We start from the raw sequence: 18,064 nt of genomic DNA on the forward strand, positions 1-18,064 counted from the left end.
TGGACAAAGCAATAACTTTTGCCATCCTCCAATCATCTGGTACTACCGCTTTGGCCAGTAAGGATGCAAAGATCTTTGCCAAGGGTACATCCTTCGCTTCCTGCAGTAAACTGGGGCATATTCCATCCAGCCCTGGGGACTTGATGTTTTTCAAAAGTTCTAGCACATTCTCTTTGGTAACATCGATGTATTCAAACATATTAGCCTGTTTTATGCTGTCCCCACAATCAATGTCCCTCTCACTGGTGAATACTGAAGCAAAATACTCATATGAAATATGAAGCAGAATCATGTTCATGCCCATCAAAAAAAGACTAATCCTACATTTCAGTTCTTAGTCCATGTTTTTGTAGGTCATGCCACTTCAAGTATATATTCAAGTACTGAGGGTATCTATACCTACCACTGTTATAGGCAGCAAGATCCTGACGACCAGTATCTCCATTTTCTGCTGCATCCATAGTGCTGTGGTTTGGTCCTGGCTTTGCAGAAACAGTGTGTTCTCAGTCTAGCTATTGTCCACACCATTAGCCTGAATCCATCATGCAATGCTGCTTTCCATACGAAATAAATCCAAACTGTTGGATTTGCTGATAATACAACCATTGTTGCAGAATCTCAGATGGAGATGAGAGGGTGTACAGGAGTGAAATATACCGACTAGTTGAGTGCTGTCGCAGCAACAACCTTGCACTTAATGTCAGTAAGACCAAAGAGCTGATTGTGGACTTTGGGAAGGCTAAGATGAGGGAACATAAAACAATCCTCATAGAGGGATCAGAAGAGGAGAGAATGAGCAATTTCATAATTACTCACCCCCTTCAAATCAATACTTACTAGATGCACCTTGGGCAGCAATTACACCCTTGAGTCTGTGTGGATTGGTCTCTATCAGCGTTGCACACCTGGACACCGCAGTTTTTCCCCAATCATTCTTTACAAAATTACTCAAGCTCTGTCAGATTGAAAGGAGATCATGAGTGAACAGCCCATTTCAAGTCCAGCCACAAATTCTCAATTGGATTGAGGTCTGGACTCTAACTGGGTCATTCCAGGACATTAACTTTGTTGTTATTAAGCCATTCCTGTTTAGCTTTGGTTTTGTGCTTTGTTGGAAAACAAATCTTCTCCCAAGTTGCAGTTCTCCTGCAGACTGCATCAGGATTTCCCTGTATTTTGCTGCATTCATTTTACCCTCTATCTTCACAAGCCTTCCAGGGCCTGCAGCCATCCCACCTCTCTCGGAAGTTCCGGGAGTCTCCCATATATTAATAGTGGCTCCCTGATGCCTGCAAATTATATACAATATCCTGGAAATCAATTTTTTTGAGAGAGAGCAAGAGAGCTTGAGAGCGAGAGAGCGTGTGAGTGAGAGAGAGAGAGTGTGAGAGACAGCGTGAGAGAGAGTGAGAGAGAGAGAGAGAGAGAGAGAGAGAGAGAGCACGCCATGGCAGAGTGTTCCAAAAAAAGAAAATATAAAACGTATGTCACCCCAGACTACACTAAAGTGTACCCCTGCCTAATAGGGGTCAAAAATAATGACAGTGTTGCTTGTTGCACTGTTTGCAACAGTGACTTTTCTATTGCCCATGGTGAGTTAAGACTGTAAAAGACATGTTGAGGTGAGTTCAACAGGTGTCATTTGTTCATTAGCATAGCTAACATTATTTAAACTAGCTGGCTAGCTGCTGAGGAGCTACTCTATTGCAGACATCCCAGCTCTCCTGGAAGTTCCGGGAGTCTCCTGCAAATTGATGGAGCTATCTCCCTGAAATGAGTTTTTGCAGGGTGGGATGTCTGGGCCTGCTGCAAGGCTTGCTTCAGGGTAAGGATGGTGTGTTTTTGATGTGTGGTTGTTTATCTTATGCCAATCATAGCATTTAGTCTGATGACCAAAAAGCTCAATTTTGGTTTCATCAGACCATTGAAACTTCTTCCAGCTGACTTCAGATTCTTCCATATGCCTTCTGGCAAACTCTAGCTGAGATTTCGTGTGAGTTTTTTCAACAATGGCTTTCTCTTTGCCACTCTCCCATAAAACTGTGACTGGTGAAGCATGTGGGCAACAGTTGATGTAGGTGCAGCCTCTTCCATCTCAGCCACTAAAGCTTGTAACTCCTCCAGAGTTGTCATAGGTCTTCTGGTGGCCTCTCACTTTCCCCCTTCTTGCACAGTCACTCAGTTTTTGAGGATGGCCTGCTCTAGGCAGATTTACAGCTGTGCCATATTCTTTCCATTTCTTGATGATTGACTTAACTGTACTCCAAAGGATATTCAGTGACTTGGTAATTTTCTATTTCATGTCCTGACTTGTGTTCTTCAATAACCTTTTCGCGGAGTTGCTTGGAGTGTTCTTTGTCTTTGTGGTGTAGTTTTTGCCAGGATACTGACCAACCAGCAGTTAGACCTTCCAGTTACAGGTGTATTTTTACTACAATCAATTGAAACACTTGACTGCACATAGGTAATCTCCATTTAACTAATTATGACTTCTAAAACCAATTGGCTGCACCAGTGATGTTGGTTTGTCACATTAAAGGGGATGAATACTTATACAATCAATTATTTTGTGTTTTATCACTTTGTAGAGATCTGTTTTCACCTTGATACGAAAGAGGTTTTTTTTTCTGCTGATGAGTGTCAAAAAAAGCCATACTGTATCCACTGTGATTCAATGTAGTAAAATGACATGTAAACTTGTGGGGGTGGGTGAATACCTTTTGTAGGCACTGTATGACTCATGGAATATCACTACCTGAAAGATGATCTGCAGATTGCACACCATCCTGAGTTGAGAACATGTCATTGGATCTTCATCATCAGCAGCCTAAATCTTTAAACTCTACACAACAGCACTGTGGGAGCATGTTCCAGAACCACAACCAATTCTCAAGAGCAATTAAGTTTAAGCAGTGAGATCTTGAATAAATTGGGTATGACATTCACATTGATATAAATGTGATCAGAATATGATTTACTTAGCAGCATGATTTCTATAATGTATCTCTCGATTATATTTGTTACTCAGCATGGTCACGTAACTAAAGTGTTCATGGGTCTAAAGCTTCTACTCGTGTATGAAAAATTTCAAAAGGAGCAAAAGGTGTGTTTGCGCATCTAAAGAACCTATGCAAGAAGGACCTGGAAAGTAGATCTGTATCTTTCCTGTGTTTCTGTTGGTAATCTTATCTGTAAGAATCTCTCTCTTCATTCTTTTTGTGTGTGGAAAGGCTCAATAAAAAATATCAAGCAAAGTTGTTTGTATCAGTTAATTATTTCAGTCGATGATAACTTATATCATAGGTAGTTCCTCGGGTCAAACAAGGCTACAATATTGAATAAATCCTCTATTCAACCTTCTCTGCTGCAATGCTGCACCTCTGTTCCATAAAGCCTCCTCCTAGTTGAGTTAAAATAATATTTAGTGAGGAATCTGGTTATCAACCATCAACATAAGAGTATATAGATGATAATTGGTTATGTGGACATTTGGAGGCTGAACTTCAAGTTATCATTGACTCCACTGAAGATATGGTGAGAAGGATTTACTCTAAATATCTATAGACAAAGGTCCTCTTCCAATTTGCTCCTATCATTCCTTCCTACAATCAAGATCTTAAATAAAACCCTGGAAAATGTGATTCACTTTTCATGCTTAAGTGAACGTAGACATTTATAAATGGAATTCATAACTGTCTTCATTATGCCAGCAATACCTGCAGTGAGCTGATAGGTGTTCAATAACCAAGGCTTCAAACTCACTACCAAGCTATTGGTGAAGTGAGTATCAATGATGACCACCTTTATGTTTGGTTTGAAGACATGTACAATAAGATTTCAAAACACTGGAGAAATATCATCAATACTGTCTCTGTGAAATGCTGCAAATCCATTGGTAGAATACATAAGCCAATGTCTGCCCTTCCCAGACCAACTTCCCCAGTTAAGAGGGTTGGTCATGTTCAAACAGTTCATGTGGAAAACAGATACTTGACTCCAAATTGCTGTTATCTCAGGATTTTTCCAGGAGACAGAAAGCAGTCAAGAATGTTCTCAAAGACCCCCTGTAAAATGCAGTATTCCCACTGACAATAAAATGCATAGCCTATGAGAGCTCAAATGAAAAAGTCACTGAACACCTTGCATCCCTAACATATAGGAGTTAAGAGGTGAAGTGAAAACAGCATATCATCCCTCACAACTGAGCCACTGGTCCAATCAATATACAAAGGAGCAGAATTAGGCCTTATGGCTCATCAAGTCTGCTCTGCCATTTCATCATGGCTAATCCATCTTCTTCTCAACCCCATTCACAAATTTCATGACACATGCCAGTGATAATAAACCTGATTCTGATTCTCCTGCCTTCTCCCTATAGCCTTTTACGCCCTGACCTATCAATCTCTGCCTTAAATACACCCAAGGATCCTGCATCTACAGCTGCCTGCGGCAATGAATTCCACAGGTTCAACACCCTCTGGCTAAAGAAATTCATCTTCATCTCTGTTCTAAATGGACATTCCTTTATTCTGAGGCTGTGCCTTCTGGTCCTAAACATCCCCACCATTGGAAGAATCCTCTCCACATCCACTCTCTCTACATCTTTCAACATTCAATAGGTTTCAATGAGATACCATCTCATTCTTATAAGTTCCAGCAAGTACAGGCCCAGAACCATCAAACTTTCTTCATATGACAAGCCATTCAATCCTAGAATTATTTTTGTGAACCGCCTTTAACCCTCTCCAGTCTCAGCACATCCTTTCTTAAACAAAGGGCCCAAAACTGCTCGCAATACTCCAAGTGAGGCTTCACCTGTGCCTTATAGATCCTCAGCATTACATCCTTGCTTTTATATTCTAGTCTTCTTGAAATGAACACTAACATTGCATTTGCCTTCCTCACCACAGACTCAATCTGCAAATTAACCTTTAGGGAACCCTGCATGAGAACGCCCAAATCCCTTTGCACCAACTGTGTTACTTGTCTGGGAGAGTCTGTGGATCTCCTGTAAATATATTCAGCCCTTCAGAGCTCACAAATTTCACTCTCCATTCTTGGGGTCACTGCTTAGGAGACATGAGAAAGATTTAAGGGATAACTGGGGTAGAAAATAAACAGAATGATTAAAGGAAGTTATAGAGGCTGAACTGCTGAATATACTTAAACTTACAGACAGATTTTTACTCAGCAGTGAAAGAAAGGGATATGGTAAACAAGCATTAAACTGGAAATGATTCCTAGGTTAGTTCAACCTTGGTCTTGTTCAGAGGTGGAGTATACACTAGGAGCCACATAGCCTGTGGTTATACTTCTCATTTTTATTTATGTGCTATGCTGAATGATAAAAGGGTAAAGGGAGATATATGTGGAACAAAAGCACCATGTTAGATTACCTGTTTCTAGAATAGAAACAGGCAATAAGAAGCGCATTCCATATTTAAGGAGTGCAAAACTGTTGTCACTCTCACCTGATATAAGGGTTGCTCTGTGCAGCAAGCTGTGGTAAATAGCTGCTGTTACTGGCTAAGCCACGAAGTGCATTCCCACTCTTTGATCTTTCTGCTTCCATTGATGTGGAAGGAAATTCAGATCCATCTCTTCTCAAAGGATCACCTCTCTGTGCACATTCCAGAGTTACTGTAAATAATAGGAGAATTGGAAATTATTTCAAAATGAACCTTACAATCTAATGTAAGGCACAAATACAAAAAAACAACACTGAAAGGACGCAGCAGGCTGGGCGGCATCTTTGGACAGAGAAACAGAAATAATAATCAAGCATAAATACAAGAGAGTCTGCAGATGCTGGAAATCCAGAGCAACACACACAAAATGCTAGAGGAATTCCACAGGTCAGGCAACATCTATGGAAAGGAATAAACAGTCGGTGTTTCGGGCCAAGATGCTTCATTGGTACACTCAAGCATGAACCCTTTCACAGGGCTGCAATATTTGCAAATGTAGCAATACCAGAAACCTATACACAGGCTGAGGGAGAGGTGGAGAATTAAAGAACAGGAGTGTCTGGATTTTGGTGGTGGGCAGGGTTATTAACAAAGAAGTTGAATCATTAACAGGTCAGTAAGCCAAAGGGTAAAAATGTACTGGTAATAATCTAAAGGTTGAACTCTGTTTTCAGTTTCAAGGCTGCAATGTACCTAACTGAAAAGTGGAGGTGGTATTCATTAAACCCGTGTTGAAGATTAATGGACTATTGTAGGAAGACAAGAAAAGATTAGGAGTAGGTTGAAATTCTGGTAGAGTCATGCATGTTGGCTGAGTGGAGGTGTTAGGCAAAGTAATTGTCCAATTGGTATTTGCTCTCTCTAACTTAGAGGAGTCCATTCATTGAGCATTTAATGCATTAGAGTTACAGCACAACTTTAGTTGTCAAAAGTTTTTGGACTAAAGTTAAAGCATTTTGAAATACTTTGGAAGCTCAAAAGTACTTCAAAATAATATTTTAATTTGCTTTAATTAGTGACATAATGTCAATTTTAACTTGACTAAATTGATTTACTTCAGAATGAGTAATTCACATTTTAAGACAAAAGTTGACTCCTTTGATAATGCATTGACTGGCCACATCAGTTTATATGAGAGACAGTTTTAAGCAATTATAATTGTATCAAACCACATTTTTCCTTCAGTGATTATAAGAATTTTTATAAAATATTTAAAAATTGTTTTTGAGGGAATTCTAATATACAGAAAAATAGTAATTATAGATTTATATGAATACACAAAAGTGAAATATTCTTGATGCTAGAAACTAAAATCCCATATTTTATTGAACATGAATAGTATTATTTCCTTAAATAAAATATTTTAAACTGTAATTATGTACAACCATGGCAGTGGTCAAAATGCATTCATATTCTAAGGAAAAGTTACGTTTAAAATGCAAGCAAGCTGTTCAGCCAGAATCAGAACCAGGTTTTTATCAATTGTTGTTAGTTGCAGCAGTATAGTGTAAGACATAAAAATTACAATAAGTTACAAAAACTAAATAGTGCAAAAGACAAATAGTGAGGGAATGTTCATGGGTTCATGGACATTCAAAAATCAGATAGCGGAGGGAAAGAAAATGTTCCTAAAATGTTCTGTATTCTCATTTAGACCAAAACAGGCATGACATAATACAACATCCAGTAAGAGTTGCTTAGCCAAAATATACACAAGAGGCTCAACTTGCTCTGCATGATGCAAGTGGCCACAATATAGCAGTAAGAGCACCAACAAAGCTGACCTCAGGGCTTGTTAGTTGGGCACGGCTCCTGCTCCTGGTTGCCCTCTGGTGTCACTGTCTCCCCTTTTAATGAAAATCAAGCTACCTGGATGATGCCAGCATGTCTGAATGAGCAGACACTCAATATCTACCAGAATTATATGAAGAATGGTCATTCGGATCAGGACCAGGAAGCTAGCTGATATCCATAAAAAGAAGCTGTTGTATGTGATATAAGGAGGAAAATGATAGGAAATAACTGGTAAGGGAAAGGAATGGGGAAAAAAATTTATCTGGAGCCAAGACCAGTCAAAACGTTATCAAGAATTTTTAGCAAATTCTAAGGATACACCAGAAACACAGTTTTGTAATAGTTATCCTTCAACACAAGGGTTAGGAGACATGGGTGTTTCTTACATTAGCCGTATCATTCAAAGAAGGTAGAACACTTAAGAGTTCAGAATGTATCCTATGAAAATATAACAAGACTGGGAATACCAATGGCAGAAAAATTATTCAAATCCCCTGCACTGATATTTTTCATCTCAAGAAGCACAATTTGCCACAGAATAGAATTATAGGATCATAATAGATAGGATTATTAACTTTACAATTAGGTTTCATGCTTACCTATTTTTCTACATAAAGAAGATATACTGTTGATGAAATGCAAAATACTTTGAATACTTCAATTCTAAAATTGAAGTAGAAAATACTAGATGTTTGTCATCTATATGAACAGTTTCAGCATTAAATCACATTACAACAATGACCTCAGTAATTTGATTGTAGCCTGTTTTAGGGTAAATTAGGCAGATGAAAGGCTCTACAGAATAGAATTTTAAAAAATTCTCTTGAACTCTTTTCTGTATTGGTAACTCTTTTATGTAGTTTCCTCATGAACTTAAAATACAAATTGAAAATAAGTAAGTTAAACATAGAGTCAGAGTCATAGAGTTGTACAGCACTGAAATTAGCCCTTCAGACAACTCATCCGTGCCTATCTACAGAATCCTTATGCCCACATTAGACCTGTAAAACCTCTATTCCTTTCCAAGTACCTGTCCGAACACAATTAAAGCACTGTAATTGTATCCTTCTCTGCCACTTCATCTGGCAGCTCTTTCCATGTGACCACTGCCTTCATTGTGGAAAAACCTGGCCCTCAGATCTCATCGAAATTTCTCCCCTCTCCTTAAACCTATGACCTCTATTTTTAGACTTCCCTACTCTAGGCAAAATACTTAACTATCTTCCCTCATAATTTTATAAAGCGTTATCCATAAAATTACCCCTCCATCTCAGGGTGCTGGCGCCTTCATGTGGACCACCACAGTTGTAGTGGCTGCTACCTCTGTGTGGGTTGGTAACATAGAACATAGAATAGTACAGCACAGTACAGGCCCTTCGGCCCACAATGTTGTGCCGACCCTCAAACCCTGCCTCCCATATAAGCCCCCACCTTAGATTCTTCCATATACCTGTCTAGTAGTCTCTTAAACTTCACTAGTATATCTGCCTCCACCACTGACTCAGGCAGTGCATTCCACGCACCAACCACTCTCTGAGTAAAAAACCTTCCTCTAATATCCCCCTTGAACTTCCCACCCCTTACCTTAAAGCCATGTCCTCTTGTATTCAGCAGTGGTGCCCTGGGGAAGAGGCGCTGGCTATCCACTCTACCTATTCCTCTTATTATCTTGTACACCTCTATCATTTCTCCTCTCATCCTCCTTCTCTCTAAAGAGTAAAGCCCTAGCTCCCTTAATCTCTGATCATAATGCATACTTTCTAAACCAGGCAGCATCCTGGTAAATCTCCTCTGTACCCTTTCCAATGCTTCCACATCCTTCCTATAGTGAGGTGACCAGAACTGGACACAGTACTCCAAGTGTGGCCTAACCAGAGTTTTATAGAGCTGCATCATTACATCGCGACTCTTAAACTTTATCCCTCGACTTATGAAAGCTAACACCCCATAAGCTTTCTTAACTACCCTATCCACCTGGGAGGCAACGTTCAGGGATCTGTGGACATGTACCCCCAGATCCCTCTGCTCCTCCACACTACCTTGGCTGATGTCCAGCAGCCTACTTGGAACTGGTGCAGACCAGGAGAATCCAACCCTTGAAACATTTTGAAAATGTTAATAATGATGTTTTTAAATTTACATGTAAAATACAAATAAATCTATGTAATAATATGTACCTTTATCAATGTTAATATTTCACCGTATTTTGAATGCATGACTTTATACTTAAATCCAACAGCAGTTCTCACATACAAAGTGCTGCAGCAACTCAGCTGGTCAGGCAGCATCTATGGAGAGGAATAAACAGTTCACATTTCATCTGGACTGGAATGGAAAGGGGAAGAAGCCAGAATAAGGTGATGAGGAGAGGGGAAAGAGTACAAACTGGCAGGTGATAAGTGAAAACAGATGAGTGGGAAGATGGGTAGCTAGGAGAGGGGGAATGAAGCTGGGGGGGTAACAAGTGGAAGGGGTAAGGGGCCGAAGAAGGAATCTGATAGGAGAGGATTGTGAACCATGGAATAAAGGGAAAGAGGAGGAATTCCAGAGCAAGGTGAGGTGAAGATAATGGTTAAGGAGAGAGCCAGAATGGGGATTGAAAAAAGAAAGAAGGACGATGACAAGAGAAATTATCATGTTAGTGAAATTGATGTTCATGCCATCAGGTTAGAGGCTACCTAGATGGGATATGAGGTATTCCTCCTCCAACCTGAGCATGGCCTCTGTGGTAGTAGAGGAGACCATGGACCAACATGTGGGGATGGGAAATTAAATTGAAAGAGGTGGCTACTGGGACACCTGGCCTTTTGTGGTGGATGGAACAAAGGTGTTCAATGAAGCAGTGCCCCAAACTACATCGGGTCTCATCGAAGTAGGGGAGGCCACACTGGGAGCACTGGATACAGTAAATGGCCCTGACAGACTCAAGGGTGAAGTGTTCCCTCATCTGGAAGGACTATTTGGGGCCCTGAATGGTGGTGAGGGAGGAGTTAGGGACAGATGTAGCACTTGCCCCACTTGTAGGAATAAATGTAGGAGGGAGATCAGTGGGGAGGTATGAGTGGACAAGGGAATCACGTAGCGAGCAATCCCTGCAGAAAGCAGAGATTTAGGGGTGGGGTGGGAGGGAAAGATGTGCTTACTGGAAGTTCAAAAAGTCAATCCAGGATACTTGCTGGAGGCATACATCTTATATAAAGCAAGTCAGAGTTTATTTCACTTTGATCTTTGTTGACTATCAACATAACTATTCAAGTACAGTTATGATAGACAGCACTGATGGTATTCTATCAGCCACACTGCAAACAAAGAAAGCAACTTGACAAGGTAAGTTTGTTCATCAAATTTGGAGAAAATCCAAAAAAAAATCTGAAATAAGTTTCATTTTCTTTTTAAAATCAACTATTTCATTTCTAGATGTTAATTTAGGGGTAAATTATAAATGGGATAGCAGCTCTCAAAAGAGTCAATTATGCTTCAAAGAGTACAATAGGAGACAACTATGCCTAGTTTTCAGAATGATCATGTGTTCTTCATCATAAAAACTCTGCACTCTTGAGCTTCCCAAGCTCCTATCCCTTGGGAAGAGAATGAAAATTAATACTGGGATTCAATTTATCAACTGGTTGTTTGAAAGAGGTTTCTAAATTATGCCATTATTTACAATAACATTACTGCCCAATTATTTTGAAAAATGTCTCATAACAGGCATGCTTTAGAAAGAACTAGAACAAAGCACATATTAATAAAAAGCACAATTGACATTGAATAAGGAATCTACTTTTGTTCTATTTAAAGGATAGGCAGAAAAGATAAACAACTTATTAGGCTAAAGGAACATGGTTTTCATTGAATGATGTAAGCTTCGATACATAAATTGTCTAGTATTGGACAATCAGGATAAATAACTAATTATTGTATATATGGTTCTATACTTTCCTGCAAAATTGGGAAAAACTAGTAGCCTATATCTCAATGGATAAATGATGGAACTTCACACCCATAGAAAATGAGGGTCCAAGGTTTAAACCACGGTCTCTGCTGAGCTCATTTAGTTGACTATTATGTTAAAAGTGCCTCAAATGAAAACAATGCAGATTTAATGAAAATTAATACACCAGCTATTTGACCATTCCTCATTCTTACTGAAAAATCCCTTAAGGGCATATGACAGATTGGGAAGAAGGATGATCACTTGACTGAAAGCCCACGTACCTAGAAATTAGACTTCAGATTGGTAGCAATAAACAAGCAATATAATTGTGACAATGCCCTGTACGATGCATTTAAAATTAGATTCATTTTAAGTGATTGGAGTGGAATTTCAGATGAGTTCAACAAGTGGATGCTACCTTATTGCAAGTTTATTGCACTGATCATTGTTTAAAAAGGGTTCTAAGAGTAAACCTGGCAATTATCGGCCTGTGAGTTTGACATCAGTGGTGGGTAAACTGATGGAAAGTATTCTTAGAGATGGTGTCTATAATTATCTGGATAGACAGGGTCTGATTAGGAACAGTCAACATGGATTTGTGCGTGGAAGGTGATGTTTGACAAATCTTATTGAATTTTTTGATGAGGTTACTAAGAAAGTTGACGAGGGTAAAGCGGTGGATGTTGTCTATGCGGACTTCAGTAAGGCCTTTGACAAGGTTCCACACGGAAGGTTAGTTAGGAAGGTTCAATCGTTAGGCATTAATATGGAAGTAGTAAAATGGATTCAGCAGTGGCTAGATGGGAAACGACAGCGAGTAGTGGTGGATAACTGTGTGTCAGATTGGAGGACGGTGTGTAGCGGTGTACCTCAGGGATCTGTACTGGGTCCAATGTTGTTTGTCATATATATTAATGATCTGGATGATGGGGTGGTAAATTGGATTAGTAAGTATGCAGATGATACTAAGATAGGTGGTGTTGTGGATGATGAGGTAGGTTTTCAAAGCTTGCAGAGAGATTTAGGACAGTTAGAAGAGTGGGCTGAAAGATGGCAGATGGAGTTTAATGCTGAAAAATGTGAGGTGCTACATTTTGGTAGGACTAATCAAAATAGGACATACATGGTAAATGGTAGGGTATTGAAGAATGCTGTAGAACAGAAGGATCTAGGAATAATGGTGTATAGTTCCCTGAAGGTGGAATCTCATGTGGTTAGGGTGGTGAAGAAAGCTTTTGGTATGCTGGCCTTTATTAATCAGAGCATTGAGTATAGGAGTTGGGATGTAATGTTGAAATTGTATAGGGCTTTGGTAAGGCCAAATTTGGAGTATTGTGTACAGTTCTGGTCACCGAATTATAGGAAAGATGTCAATAAAATTGAGAGAGTACAGAGGAGGTTTACTAAAATGTTGTCTGGGTTTCACCTCTTAAGTTACAGAGAAAGGTTGAACAAGTTAGGTCTTTATTCTTTGGAGCGTAGAAGGTTGAGGGGGGATTTGATAGAGGTGTTTAAAATTATGAGGGGGGTTGATAAGAGTTGACGTGGATAGGCTTTTTCCATTGACAGTAGGGAAGATTCAAACAAGAGGACATGAGTTGAGAGTTAAAGGACAAAAGTTTAAGGGCAACATGAGGGGGAACTTCTTTACTCAGAGAGTGGTAGCTGTGTGGAACGAGCTTCCAGCAGAAGTGGTTGAGGTAGGTTCAATGTTGTCGTTTAAAGTTAAATTGGATAGATATATGGACAGGAAAGGAATGGAGGGTTATGGGCCGAGTGCAGGTCGGTGGGAATAGGTGAGAGTAAGAGTTCGGCACGGACTAGAAGGGCCGAGATGGCCTGTTTCCGTGCTGTAATTGTTATATGGTTATATGATCAAAGATGATTTGCTGGCTGGTGGCGTAGTGGCATCAGCACTGGACTTCGGAGCGAGAGATCCCGAGTTCAAATCCGGCCAGTTCCCTCGCACGCTCTCCATCCGTGCCTGGGTTGAGTGTCGAGCTAAGAGCTTGACCTCGTAAAAAAAAACCTGGAGAGGGATGGGCTCCACCAGGTTTCAGATGCCCAAGACATGTTGTACGATAAGCATACCAAAAAGATTGGTGCAGAAAGCTTGTCATGACGGCGCCCTGACTCCATCAGGAGTTAAGGGTGCGCGTGCACACACACACACACACACACACACACACACACACACAAAGATGATTTAATCTACACCGGACTACATCCAGTTTAAAGTACTGACATAGGCTGTAAAAATAATTAAAACTAAATTAAAGGCACATAAGCTCAATTCTGAACCATATTATGTTATGTTCTGAATTACAAGTGATTTAATTGTTCACTAATTATTTATCAATGACAGTAATTATATTTGTAACCTTCAACTCCATTTCTATTTAAATGAGTACAGGTTGATTTACAATGCCATTTAGCCTTATTCCTGGGGTGTAATACTTATTACTATCTAACACATTGAAAGACTGCTTGGTAAAGTGGCTATAATCCAGTTTAGGATTTAGTCATAGAGAAGGAGGGGAGGAAAAAAAGAGGAAAGTCTTGAAGAAATGCAACATCCTACCAACAACTGGAAACTTCAGATTTATTACCAGTCAAAATGATGGAAGAACATTCAGGATGATATTGAAAAGCTTGAAGTCATGCATTGGGAGAAGATGGAACCCTGCCTCGGTGCTGAAAGAAGCACACCAGCATGCACACTATTCATCCATCTATCCTGTCTGCACTATCTGTAGAGTAGTGGCCACCCTGTACAAATTCATTCCTTTGTTTAAAGTAAGATATTTCTCAACAAGCAGTGTATCTTTGTGTCTCACCATTTTGAAACTGGAACTGCAATTGTACTAACTAAAGATTCTCTAATATATATCACTAAAACCCTATGTTGGGAAAAATAAAAGACTCACAGCTCTACTAGTTATCTCCTAACGGGCAGAACATAACTTCTTAGGCTTATTAATAGAGGAGATGTGAGCATATGTTTCATACATAAAACAATCCTATAGCCTTTCCCATTTCCTCTCATAAATGAAAATGTTAAATTCTATCCTAAGGATACCTGATAGATATCAAGTCAAAAATAGTTAATTGGAATATTACCATTCACCAATTAATGGCAATAATTTGCAGTGTTTCTGTGATATTAAGGATAACAAATTCAGAAATTATACCAATTAAATCTGATTTGAATAGGGATTTAGGCAAATGCAGGCACTTTCTAAATAGCTCATTAGCTACAACTTTGATAGCCATGGTGGACTGACATAATTTCCATGGTGGAAGATTTCAGTTAGAAAAATTGCTAACAATGTAATTCAAATCAAACATTTGAAAAGTTACAGCCATCATTTATGTAGATAAGCTTTGTCCACTTAATATCATAATGCATACATAGATTTCTATATTCTTGCATAATTTAATGCACAAACACTCATATCTATGCAAGTTGACATGCTAGCTAATTTTTCAGTGAATCACCACTACAGTGGGCTCAGCTACATTTTTTTTTAAATGGGAGAAGGAAATCTTTCTCCAAACCATCATTTATTGTTGCTTTTGAGAAGAAGCTGGTTATGGACAATTGCATTCTTTCTGGTGAGGGCAATCACAGTGTTATTAGGAAGAGAATTACAAGATTAAAATCTCAGGATAATAAAATAAACTGTGCTAGTTTCAAGTAAGGACTCTGTAAATTTGGAGGTATTCCTGAGGAACCTTAAGTTGTTGCAATGCAAGTTGTTGTTGGTATACCTTTAATTGCTGTGCACTAGTGAGGCAGAAGTAATATTTAGGATGAAAAATGGTAGAACAAATCAAAGGACTTTTCAAAGTACATTTATTATCAAAGTAATGCACACAAAATGCTGGAGGAACCCAGAAAGCCAAGCAGCATCATTGGAAAAGAGTGAACAGTCGATGTTTTGGCCAAGACCCCTCATTAAGACTTTCTCTTGTTTATTATCAAAATATGTACACTATATACAACCTTGAGATTTGTCTCCTTACAGGCAGCCACAAAACAAAGAAACGCAATAGAACCCATTAAAAAAAAGACCTTCAAACATCAATGTGCAGAAAAATAACAAACTGTGCAAACAATAAAAGTAATCAAATAGCACTCAGAACTGAAGTTCACGAAGGTGAGTTCACACACACGAAGACAGTCATAGCTGATCCAGGAGCCCGTTAGATTCAGGCTGCAGCCTTAGTTCACCACAGAGACAAGTAAACCTTACGAGCAATAAGCTAAACACTGGCCAGTCCCCCTCCTCCGCCGCAACAACCTGACCTTTTCAATCTGGCTCAGCACTTAAATCAGCCAAACAATGGGACATTTCTCGCTCTTGGAACTGGGCCTTGCTGCTTTGATACACTCTTAGGCCTGAGGCCCACTGCCTCAATTCGGCCTGTACCTGATCATTCTAATCTGGCCTGGTGCTTAAATTGGTCAAATATTGGCTTGTTCTTTGCTCTCGGGCCTAGGCCCCGATGCCTCGACTCTGCCTTGCCTCAGTTTTGTTTCTTAGAATCGTTTCCCAAGTCCACTCCAACAGTGGCTAAACATTGGCTTGTCCCCCTCTCTTGGGCCCAGTCCCTGCTGCCTTGATTTGCAACGTACACACCAGGCCACAACTTCCTATACCACAGTTCACACTGCAAAAATGCCAGGTTATACTGGCAGTTCAAAAGCTTAACTCTGAAAGGGAAGTTATAGGCTATGATTGCAATGATCATGGAGGAGTAGCCATATACATAAGGGACAATTGAAACATGAACCTGCTTATGATAGGAGATGAATCAAGACTTAGTGAAGATATTTGACTGAGAATTGAAAGCTATAAGGATAAAGGAAAAACAGTGGGTGTATGTTATGCAGCCTCCAAAGCTGCTAGTGATTTTAATAAACAACTCTATCAGAATATTAGAAAAGCAAGTTCTGAGAGTGATGTTATAGTTATAGGACACTTAAATTTCCCAAATATTGGGTGGGAGAACCCAGTGACTAATGGATTACAGGAAAGTGAATTCATTGAGTTATTGAATGATTGTTTTTTGACCCAGTACGTAAATGCACCAACAAGAGGGGAGGCCAGTCTGGATTTGATATTCTGTAACAATCAGGACAGAATTTTGATTATGGAAGTTGTTGAGCCTTTAGGAACAGGCGATCATCACGTTGTTAGTCTCGAAGTTTTTTGGGACAGTATATCAATTAAAACCAAAGCCAATTAGTTGAATTTCAGAAAGGCAAAATTTGTGCAGATGTGGCAAAGACTTCAGAAGATAAAATGGAAGGAACTGCTTGACATTGAGTCAATTGAGGAACAATGGTGTCGATTTAAAGAGGTAATACATGCAGTGCAGGAAATGTTCATACCCAAGGTCAGGAGAAGCAATAAAAACAACAGATCAACTACATGGATGAATAAAAATATATCAAAAATTATTGAAGAAAAGACAGCTATATAAATAATGCAAAAAAATAGTAATTATGTTAACTGTTGGGCATACAAAAGTGTGAGAGCTATAGTCAAGAAGGAAATTTGGATTGTCATAAGGCGGGCTGAGAAGGATATTGCTGATAATGCTAAGACTGACCCCGAGAGATTTTCTCAATGTTTTAGTAGTACAAGAAAAGTCGAGGAGGAAGTTGAGTGAATTAGGAATAATAGTGGGATGATAAATTATGCAGAGAAGGACATAGCGGACATTCAACTCATATTTTGCATAAGTATTTACTTACAAAGATGTTAGCAATATGCCAATTAGTGTAGATACCATTAATTTTGTTTTAAGTGTCATAGAGATCTTAGAAAGTTTCAGCTTCAGCTGAAAAGGCTTTATGTTAACAAATCTCCAGGGCCAGACAACATATATCCAAGGATACTTAAAGAGGTCTGTGATTATACATACAAACCCCTAACATGCAGTTTTCAAAAGTCTTAATGTGTATCATAGGTAAGATAATGGAAACTTTAATAATGAAAGAGTTGGAAAAGCAGCTGATAAGAACAGGCATGTTAGCAGAAAGCCAGCATGGGTTCAGAAAGGGGAAATATGTTTTACTAATATGCTGGAGTTCTATGAAGAAGCAACTAAAATTTGCGATATCATTTACTTGGACTTTCAGAAGGCTTTTGACAAGTTACTCCACGAAGTTAATAATCAAATTACAGGAGGTAGGGAATCAGGATAAGGTGTGCGAATGCGTGCAGAAAACAACGAGTTATGGTGAGAGGATCATTTTCGCACCTAGATGATGTCAAAAGTGGGGTTCCTCATAAATCAGTTTTGGGGCTGCTGCTGTTTTTAATTTATATTTATGATTTGGATAAGCACATAACAAATAAACTAGTAAAGTTTGCAGATGACAAAATTGGGGGGGGGGGCAGGCTGATAACATTCAGGCAACAGAATCAATACAGATAGATGTAAACAAAATCCAAATGTGGGCAGATAAATGGTAGATAAAATTTAAAGTATGTAAAATATTACATATAGGAAGTAGAAATGTTGGATATAGTCATATAATGGGGGGGGAGATTTGAGTTAGAACGTGCATTGTATGAGAAGGACTGGGCATCCTGGTAGATTCATCACTATCAACATCTAGCCAAAGTACCGAAGTGATTAGAAATGCTAATATACTGTTGGGCTATATAATGTGTTCAGTGGAGTTCAGGTCCAGAGAAGTTCTCCTCAATGAGTTCAGAGAAGGGCGACAAGACTCATTTTAGGTTTGCAGGGTATGAGTTATGAAGAAATATTGAAATAATTAAATCTTTTCAGCCTAAGTAGACAGAGAATGAGAGGAGACATGATAGAAGTGTTCAAAGTATAAGGGTAT

At 39.2% G+C, this 18,064-nt stretch overlaps 1 protein-coding gene across 1 annotated transcript in view; it reads right to left on the bottom strand.

Annotated features, from left to right (window-relative positions):
* Positions 1-18,064, bottom strand: part of wdpcp (WD repeat containing planar cell polarity effector) — a 223,067-nt gene that overhangs the window by 29,300 nt on the left and 175,703 nt on the right. The window contains exon 14 of the mRNA XM_072265406.1: positions 5,472-5,640. Within this exon, the coding sequence (XP_072121507.1) occupies positions 5,472-5,640 (169 nt within the window). The remainder of the gene's footprint in view (positions 1-5,471; positions 5,641-18,064) is intronic.

Source organism: Mobula birostris, chromosome 8, assembly GCF_030028105.1.
Source record: "Mobula birostris isolate sMobBir1 chromosome 8, sMobBir1.hap1, whole genome shotgun sequence".
In the NCBI taxonomy this organism is placed as follows: Eukaryota; Metazoa; Chordata; class Chondrichthyes; order Myliobatiformes; family Myliobatidae; genus Mobula; species Mobula birostris.